Below are 10,606 nucleotides of genomic sequence, written 5' to 3' on the forward strand. Positions count from 1 at the left end.
TATAAACATTGTATCACTTGTAGATTTTTTTTGCCCCTTTCAAACAAAGCAAGGTATAAGAGAACATAAAGCATTTTTGTACCTATAAATTTGATTTCTCGTAAAAGCTTTCTTTGTTTAACAAAGTTATTACAATACTTATTATCTGTATTAACTGAACAACATCCTGCCTCCTGGAAATAAGTGTTCAGTCTGGTTAATCAGCAAAGAGCTGGCAAGGTATTAGAAACAGCCCATTCCATTATACTTATCAGGATCCAAAGTTGTACACCAACAGGAAACAACATGTATTACAACAAAGAGAGAAACAAAAATTTAAAAGATCTACGCCTAATTTGCTGGTAAGAGCACTGTAAAGGCCATACAGGGCACCATGTATCATCATCACGAAATCACTGATAGTTATTCTAACAAACATTACAGAACCTTATCCTATCACACCAACTTCATAGCATTTGCTGTCATCCCATTGCACTTTTACAACAAGTTCCCTTTTTCAGGTTTCCACAGGATTTATAGGAAATATTTAAAAATAGTGCATGACAATTCAAATAAGCTTTAAATTAACTTTTAAAAAGTGATTTATGTGATTGGGAATCTCTAGCCCAACAACACTCATTTCCTGATAGACCCTCATTCATCTACCTGCTTTTGAAAGTTATATTTAACATGTGAGGAGGTAGCGATCAAGAGAGGAAAAAGAAACAGAATCTCAAAAAAAAAAAAAAAAGTTAATTGCATCAAGAATTGCAGGATACCTATCTTCATTTTAACACTAATGAAAGCACAACTGAATACTGTCCAAGCATAGCTTGCGGGCAGGGTTGGGCACTGACACCCAATATGGCACCAAAAACCATTAATTTAAGTATCATTTCACTTCAGATTCAAGGTCAGTATGTTAATCGCCACAAAAAGAAAAGGTGGGGAAAAATGAAACTAATCAAAGAGAAATTAGTAGATCTCCCCAATGCTTTTAAGAAGTCAGAAGGTTATCTTAAAGGGTAAGGAAACAACAATGCTTAGCAATACATGAATAATAAACAATGAAGAAACTAAGTTGTAGAGGTTACCGTATTGCATACCTTGACATTTTCCAACAGTGGATCCAAAGTCATCTTTTGCAGACCTGCAGAATAAAACTCAATTATGGATTTAGACAAAAAGCACTATTCAATTCTGAAGAACAAATAAAATACTATAAAAATACTCCAAGTGCACAATTCAAAGATTTGCATGTATTTACTTATTCAAAAAGGCAAATAGTAGCCTTCATCCTTAGGCAGCTAGTATAACTAGCAGTACCTTAAGAATTCTCCTTCCAACATATAAATAACACCATCCCCCATTTAGTAGTAATGCTGTTCAAAACACTAGTGCAGCATTCGAGTACTTCAGCAGGTAACTTTAAAAAAAAAAGTCAGAATCCTCTAGGTTACTATTTTAGCAACAATGAAAGAATACAGTTATATTTTTATAGTTGGAAAATAAAATTTATTTCATAGTCTGTAAGCTGACATTTATGGTGTTCACACCACTTCTGGCTGAACAATTTTCATATACTTGCTTCTTTTACATATAAATAGAAGGTCTGACCTTCTAGCAAATGGATTTTTGTGGAAACAAGTAAACACACTCAATCAAGATCTGCTGTACAGCTAAATGTGTTCTTGAACTAGCAAAGGAGGGCTTGCTATTAGACAGTGGTGGAGAAAAGGAAAGCACGAGTCTTAATGCAATTCATATTATTTTTAAAATCAGGTGAAGCATTACACATGTGCCAGCTGTTCTACAGAGCAGTAGAATAATAGCTTCTTGTCCCACTTCATTTGTACTCTCCCATAATGATTTTAAAGAGGAATGAAAGAGCAAAGGTTAGAAAGACCATGAATTCAGTTTAGTGCTTTAAAGCAATTTGAGTTTTTCCTCATCCATATCTTATAAAATGAAATAACACAGTTTTTTGGTTTGTTGGGGTTTTTTTTTTTAGGGGGGGGGAGGGTCATGGCAGGGGGGAAGGCCAAGAATTAAAAAGAAACCAAAGGTATCTGAGTTATAATGAATGATGATTATTCCATAGCTCACTTGTAGAATGTACATAACACTCTAAAAGAATAGAAATATCTTTAAAGTATGGTTAGTAAAACAGCAGAAATACTTTCTCAAAACTCTACAACTGTGGTTGTTAAGTGATAAGCAGTATTAAGTTACCTGATTTCTACACACTGGTCTTGAACAACTGCCAACAGTTTACCATTGCTGAAAGAGGAAAAACAAAGATGTGAAAGTTCAACTAAAGATCACTCTTGCAGACTGTGGATCAGAGTTCTATGCACTTTTCTGTAAGGATAAATTCAAGTTCTCTTTCACAAATCAAAATAAGTTGTGAAATACCAATTTTTATGCAAAAATGTGATATTAACAGAATTCCCTTCATGTCACAAACATATGCATCACTGTGTCTCTTTTCTAGCAGCACCAAGAAAACAGAAACAATGTCTAGAATCTTGTACATAAAAGGTCAGAACCAGATGTTGCATATGGAAAATTTTAAGCCAGTAGTATTTGAAACTATGTATTGTTTTATGTGCAATAAACAACTATCATACTTCAGGAAGTCAGGTGATCTCCTTCGGAGGTCTCCTCTGCTTTGTACCTAACATACAACACTGCACAACATGCCAGTTTCATCAGTGAGGACCATCGCCTCCTTCAAAGAATCATCATCTCCTCCAACAATACAGAAATCTTGCTGAACTACTGATCATATCTAGTTAAACATAATAAGTAAACATATTCCAAACTACTTTCATGTCATTGAACCATTTTCTGTATAAGTTTATGCTTATTAAAAAAAAAGCGTTGATTCAACTGATGCTGCTAAAATTACTACAAAACAGTTGCTCCTAGTCCAGGAATTCTTATTTCTCCCCTCAGCACACAATACCAACAGGTCTTGAAGGTCTCTCGAAGCACTCATTTTTCACATTTTTTAAAATATGCAGTTTTTATTACACACCCTGCAAGTTTTGAGATCAAATTCAACAGTCATGAATATGATCCCAGCAAAAGGATTACATTGCTAATCACTTTTCCTCAAAAAATTGGAAGGACATTCAGATACAAGTGAGAGGATGTATTAAGAGAAGGCAAACACTGTGGAAGTCCCTAGACAGCCTAAGGAAAGGTCAATCTGCTGCCTGTGAAAACCTCCAGTATTTCCTTTGACCAAGGAGAATAACAATACCTTCAGCATGCTATTAACTCAGCATTGTTGCCAATGAGGAAAGTAGAAGGGAAAAAAAAAAAAAATCCCACACTGGTGATAATTGGTACAACTGGAGAAAAGTTAATGATGCTAGTTCCTTTCCTATCTCAGGGAACATAGTACTGAATCTCTTTTTAGGTTTTTCCCACAGTATCCACTATATACTTGAATACAGCAGCTATGCCGCACAACCTCCTCCCAACTCAAAAAAGCTCTAGCAGATCACAGACTATATAAGACTGCGTATTTTCTTGCTTAAAAAAAAAAAAAAAAAAAGAAAAAAGAAAACACACCTTACCACCACCAAAACACCCACACACGTTAACATATTCACTATGTAGCAATCTTTTCTGTCAAAAATGGTGAAGCACAAGAGTATACAAGCTGGTTACCTTGCAAGTACTAGATGCCAGCTGATCTGCTTATTAACCAGACGAACCAGTCCAGTTGGCAGGGTAAACTTTGCAGGGCTGGAATAAAAATGTTACACTAAATTAGAATGTACACCTAACAAAAAAGCAGTAAGTGAGATATACATCTCGAATGACTTTATTTCAAAGGCAACCATCAGCCAGCTGTGAGGTTTTAGCAAACTAAACACGAGTCAGCAGTACACCTTGACAACAACAAAGGCTAACAGCATTTTGGTCTGTAGTAATGAAATCATAGTTAGATATTAAGGGAACTGATCACTTACTCAGTCTTTAGACTGGTCTGCATCCAGTTTCAGATCCCCATGCTACAAGACAGACACTGATAAACTGGAGGGCCACCAAGATTGTTAGGGGACTGGAGCACTTGCCCTACGAGAAAGAGCTGAGGGAACTATATTTGTTTAGTCCGAAGAAAGAGACAGCTTCAGAGGGACCTAATAGCAGCCCTTTGATACCTAGGAGGAGGTTACCAAGAAGATGGAGCCACTGAGGTGCATGAAAATGGAACAGTGCTCAGACTAAAACAGAGAAGTTTCCAAGCTGACATAAGGAAAAATAATTCTTCACCAAGAGGACATTCAAGCACTAACAGGCTGCCCAAAGAGGCTGTGGAACCTCCACCCCTGAAGGTTTTCAAGACCCAGATGGAGAGGGCCCTGAGCAATTGGGCCTGATTTCAGTGTTCACCCTGTTTTTCTCAGAAGGTTGGATTTGACACCTCCTGGACTCCCTTCCAAACTGAATTATGTTTTATATACAAAATGGCATATAGAATTAATTACAAAAGCTTTACCAAAAAAAAATAATAATAATAATAAAATAATAATAATCAGGTCTCCAATGCAACTACTGGGGGGTTTTGGTTGTTTTTAAAGAAGATGAAATGAACTCATTCTGTCTGCAAGTGAATCCTTGTGGGCAGACTTGTACGACTGCATGAAGCCCATTAATCAAAACAGAAGCCTCAGAACAAAAACACAAAATAAAGTGGAATACCAGCAAGGGGGGGGGGGGGGAAGGGGCATTGCCTAGAAGAGAAAGATGCTGCTGACTGTAGGATTGTTTCCCAAGAAGCCAACAACAATATACCTCTAAAGGAAGAACTGATATCTTCAGCCATGCTAAGGGTATCGACAGGGTTGTATAACCACAGACTAGGAATTCTCAAATAACATTATATTTATCCCCCAATATGTTTCTGAAAATTGTTTAAGGGACTTTTGAAACAGAAGTTATAAATGGTATGACTGTTTAAGCCTGTTGCTCAAGGTGTTATCAAGCGTTTTGTATGACAGTGTCAACTGCCAAAAAACCCCGTGTGTGTGTGTATATGTGTGTGTGTGTGTGTGTGTGTGTATATGTGTGTGTGTGTGTGTGTGTGTATATGTGTGTGTGTGTGTGTGTGTGTATATTCAAATTACGACCTAAATGGAAGCAAATACTGTCATGGTGTCAGACCTGACGGGTATGCCATTTGTTGCTCAAACAGACAAACAGCTTCATTTGCTATGTCTCTTTTGGAGCGGGGGGATAAATATGTATTTTGGGAAAGATAATGCTCCAAATGGAAGCTTATTTTAGCTACTGACAAAAGATAAGAGGGAAACCAGTATACATCTTGATTATTTTCAAGACAGGCTTCAACTGTGACCCAGGTGGTTACAATTCAAATTCAAGAGGAGAGACACATATTCTAAGTATCGTTCAGCAATATTTTAGGCAGTGTTCAGTTTTAGTGTCATTAAAAATAACTTTCCAATAAAACCAAAAAGCTACAAAAATATTACCAAATAAAAATATTAAGCATTATTCTCCTCAAACCTACCTGTACCGGATATATCGAAGCAAAAACAATGCAGGGCCTATGGGAAAAAAAAAAAAAGGCAGCAAGAATTACATTTTTGACTGTTTAAAGATAGTTCCCAGCTTACTGCACACAGAATGCAAGAAATTCCCTGGAAAGAAAGAAACATTTTAAAGCAGAGGGGAAAAACAACAACAACAACAACAACAACAAACAAAAACAACAACAAAAAACACACACTTAATTTTCTTTGGCCAATGAATCCTTATATTACCAAACTAAATGGAAATGGCAAATCAAAAGTCTCTACACATCTCTGGATATTCTAGGAGAAATGCCTGAGGGATGAAAATCCAATTCAGTTACTGTATAAATCAAGTGCTGAATATTAACATAATCAGATCATGATGTAAAGCTTCCTTACGGAATTGAGTTTGTTATTTGGGCTTTTTTAGACAAGGGCTGGTAACAAAACAAACAAACAAAAAGACAAATGAAACACAAAAAAAACCCTCAACAATATTTTGCAAAATACAACAGGGCTTCCAAACTCCTTAAATGTAAATTTTATTAGTCTGCCCCCCATAGGTTAATGGAGGCAAAAAAGCAGACAAAAATTAAAATAACTTAACAGTATTGATAATCAGAAAACAACTTTCTGAAAACCCAGCCTGTGCTCTATTTCCATTACACTAGTCACTTCATAGAACAGAAGGTGTTTGTGGTTTTTTTTTAAACAAGCAACCTACACATCATTCTTATAAGTCATAAACATAAAAACCAGTCATATTTACCTGTAATTGCTCTAGTGATGATAAATGATGCACCATGTTTTTTGCTGCCTCTTGGCTGCAATTATAACAGTAATGGTCAAACACTGCATTATACATTTTAGCTTAATTATAGTATTCATGCATATATTCAGTGAATTAATTTAAGCTGTGGGCTAGTCTACAAATTTTATGTTTACCTGCAATTACTTCCAACTTCATATTAAAAGCATAAGACAAAACAGGCTATATAACCAAATATTTTCAATAAAAGCCAAGTTCTAATAAACATAATATTACTACAGGTGTCTATTGATACAGCTTTCCCTTAGTCTTTGGTAGTAATAAAAGCCATTGACTTGTGACTATGTCCTCTTGTAACGTATTATAAATCATTCTTTCTACGGCATATAGACTAGGAATTATTCTTTCTAGGAATACAGACTGCATATGCCTACTGTAGAAAAGAGTAAGTTCAGTCCGCTTGTTTTTCCCCAGTTCTAAATGATTCTATGAGTCTTCCCCTGCAACCTTAGTCAGAGAACCACTGCCTCATTCGCTCTTTGCAATGATTAACAACTCAATAATTCTTTCTGTTCTCATCATATACCTTGGGATTCCTGAAGAGCTTGTTATATACAATCATATCACTGCAATGAGTACAGACTGCTTGATTTTCTCACCAGCCTTTTCTCTGGTTTTGTCACCTCTCTGTATGTGATCTTTACAAAAGTCTGTTAATTTCCCCAAATAAAATATTTCTCCGGAAACATAATATATGTAAATGAGAATACTAGCAAGATCTAAGATTAAAGCCAATATGGGGTCCAACTTAAGAAATGCCAGTTTTAAGTGTTTTGAATTTAACAGAACTTTAAACTCTCATCACAGGGGGAGCTTCCAATGGTTGTAATTACAGTTGGAATTGCTCAGCACTTCTGCAATCAAAACTGAATCATCCCAGATGACATACAGAAAAATAAAGAAAAGGCAATAGAGACCTGTGGGGGGTATAGTTTAAGGCCTTGTTTTGTATCCTGCAAGACTGTGTAGGTAGAAATTTAATTTGATTTCCCAGTGTAACATTCAACTTAACTTCCTTTCCCTTTCTGCAATTCCCCACCTCAGTCATTCCAAACCATTTGGTTCTATAAGAAATAAGGTGGGAATTGTTTTTGTGACTTTTTCCTGTACAGTGCACAGTGTGAACAAACCAGAGTTAGAGACTGATGTTCCAAGAGGAAAGGCACAACCACCTAAATAATATTATTGTTAAGACACTTTAAGACAAACACTCAATCACACTGACAAAATTTCTGTTTGCCTGTGTATGTCAGTGTAAAATCAATTTTCCACTAAAGCCTTAGCGCATGTTGAAAGTATCCTTGTCTTCTGACAGTCTTCAAAAAATTGTAATTCCAACAAACCACAAAACGTAACATTTCCAGGCCTTTCTAATTCTGCCATTTAAAATGGTAATTATCTTGAAGCTATAGTAAGTAAGAAAGAAATGATGAGTTTAAAATAGCCTGTAACATTTGATCAAGTTGACAAGCAGAATTCTATGTTGCTTAGAAATTCCAGTAATTGGGGTGGGTCAGAACCCTCATGCTGTGGTTCCACGATCACTTTAAACCGGCATACCCACGCTGCTGCTGAAGAGAGGTCTCACACTTCCCTCTGCTTTTACCGACACATTCCTGACTCCCTCATACCTACATGAGTGCTTGTATGACCACCCAACAGAAGCAGATAAAACAAGAAAATTCATTCTCGAACTAGTCAGTTCCATCCACTGTACAACTTCAAGAATACCAATGACAGCAGAAGAGAAAGGATGCTGGTCAGCAAAAGTTTTCCCATTTGTACAATTGTAGAACCACAGTCTCATGGGCCCCTACACCTAAGGCCTCCTTAGGATTTTCAGATATGCAAATCTTTCATCTATTACTAAAAAGAGGGGGGGGGGGAAATAGTACTGACCATCTCTCAAAACAAAGTTAAATAAAAACGGATGCAGCTGTCTATTTATCTACATGACTAATCCAATATGTTATCAATTGATAACACTGCAACTATTTTTGTCAAACACCTATTCCTATGGCAGCAACTGAGGATTTAGAATGCAAGATAAAAAAAAAACAAACATGATGTCTTTCTGGCAAACAAAAAGCTATTTATATGGGAATGGTTTTAGTAATCATGAGTAGCATTATTTTGTCTGTGATGTTTTGCCATATCCTCTGTTCAAAAGTTCCTATTAAGCATAAAACCCTGTTAAAATACTTCCATAATGTATTTTCCTAACTAAAAACACTATAACAAATGCAGTGGGCTTGAAAGCCCAGTACAAGCAATAAGACTACATTCCTTGCATCTTATATGTCCAAAGCAGACAGCAATAGAAATAGAGGCAACTAACTCAGCATATTGCTTGGAAAAGATGAAAAAGCAAACCCTTAGCATCTGAGCTTTTCCACTGACTCATGGAAAGATAGAATACAAGCAGGATCTTACAATACAGGAGTAACGTGTTCCTATCTTTAAAGCTTTGTCAGCTACCTGTGTGCCATCTACACACACAAAATGATATACCTCTTAACTCTTTTCAGCCCTCTCAAAATACAGGTATAATCAAGTAGCATTCTGTTGTAAAAGTCTGGAGGGTGAACTAATTTGTCTCATGCAAAGTAAGCTGGATAAAGGCCAAGCAGTCACGGTGCAGTTCCCATCGCTCTCAGTACAGCTGTCCCTGCAGACCGCGCCTGAAGTTTGCTACAGCCCCTCCTTGCGTCTCCTCGACAGTAAAACCTGGTACGCCTTAGTCACACCTAGAGAGCAAGAAAGCTTTCACGGAAAACCCGGTGGCACATACACGAGTGACAGTGCACGAATTAAGTGCCATCGAAACGGAGCGGGGCAGAGGCAGGACCACCACAGGGCACGGGGCTCCGTGCTTGCCCCGCTGCTCTCCCCCTCGCCGTGCCCACGCAGGGCCGGGCTGGGCAGCGCGGCAGCAGAGGCGCCTTCCCCAGAGGGAGGCTCCCTCCCAGTCCCTCGCCGGGCGGACAGCGACCTCCCGCCGCCGCAGCTGCCCGGGCAGCGAGGAACAGCCCGGCTCCCTCCCCGCCCCGCCCCGCCCCACCCCACCCGCCGACGTGGCCGGTCCCCCGCGCCGCGCCGCGGCCCGGCCGGGGCGACACTCACCTGCACCTCCGTCTCTGGTGGCCACTCGGTGTTAACGAGCAAGTCGTAGAGGATGTTCTCCTCCTCGCCGCCCTCCTCCTCCTCCTCCCCGCTGACAGCCGCCATCTCCGCCTCCGCCCCCCTTCCCCCGCGCTCCCCGGCGGCGGCCATGCTCGCCCGGGCCCAACCCACCGCCGCAGCGACTACGGCGCCCGGCACAGGCCAAACCGCTGAGGCCACGCAGCCGCGCGGGGGAGGGGGAGAAGGGCGGGGAGGGCGCGGCCCGCGCTGCCCCCTGCCGCGGCCGCTGCTGCTGCCGCCCGGGGCGGGCCGGGCCTTGGGCCGCGAGGAGGGCGGCGGGCTGGGCCCTGCCCTTGGCCGCCTCGGCAGCGGGAGCGGGCCGCTGAGCAGCCCCGCCGGCCCCCTTCCCTCGCTCCATGCCAAGGCCTGAGTGTGTTGATAAAGCCCTTACTATACGGAGAGGGGAGAAGAAAAAAACGGCTAAAAGCACGTATTTCTCACATATTATTCCTCCAACTTTAATGTAGACGCAGAAATCTGTTGCATGGAACTTAAACACTTTTGAACTTACAGGGTTAAACTATCTTGAACACACGAAGAGAAGCACGTTTATAAATCATTACAAATGAACTAAGATTTCAGCCCCTTTCCAGCAGCTTTACAAAACGTTCTTAAAACTGAAAAAAATTACCTCACACCCGGCCACTTTTGCACCTACACTCTGATTTTAGCTTGTGTTTATTAACCTCCTAATCTCATAAGCAACTGTGCAGTCTAGAATTAGATTCTGATAAAAATTAAATTCTAAAACTAAGGATTCAGGGTAATATGAAAGCTGTGTTAAATATTCAGGAAATATTTCAGGAAGAAACAACTGCTAGGAAAAAAAGATTTCTGGATAATTAATTACATTACCTAGTTGAGCTGTATTTGACAATGTAACTTGGAAGGCAACAACATATGGCATAAAACTGTGTTCATAAATTTCAGGGAAAATGCGAGATTTATAGTAAAAAACCTTTGGGATTCCAAGCCAGCAAGTAGCAAGTAGCACTACATATTGATAATTGAGGTCTGCCTGCACACGCATTTTCTCTGAATCATGGTTGAGTCTGCAGACTAT

The 10,606-nt window shown here is 39.4% G+C and overlaps 1 protein-coding gene across 1 annotated transcript in view; it reads right to left on the reverse strand.

Annotated features, from left to right (window-relative positions):
• Positions 1–9,901, reverse strand: part of NBAS (NBAS subunit of NRZ tethering complex) — a 193,926-nt gene extending 184,025 nt beyond the window's left edge. Inside the window, 7 exon segments of the mRNA XM_067294611.1 lie at positions 1,086–1,129; positions 2,212–2,259; positions 3,661–3,738; positions 5,528–5,564; positions 6,301–6,355; positions 9,484–9,654; positions 9,656–9,901. Coding sequence (XP_067150712.1) covers positions 1,086–1,129; positions 2,212–2,259; positions 3,661–3,738; positions 5,528–5,564; positions 6,301–6,355; positions 9,484–9,654; positions 9,656–9,901 — 679 coding nt within the window.
• Positions 9,902–10,606: the final 705 nt, after the last annotated feature.

This window comes from Apteryx mantelli, chromosome 3 (genome assembly GCF_036417845.1).
Source record: "Apteryx mantelli isolate bAptMan1 chromosome 3, bAptMan1.hap1, whole genome shotgun sequence".
NCBI classification, from domain to species: domain Eukaryota; kingdom Metazoa; phylum Chordata; class Aves; order Apterygiformes; family Apterygidae; genus Apteryx; species Apteryx mantelli.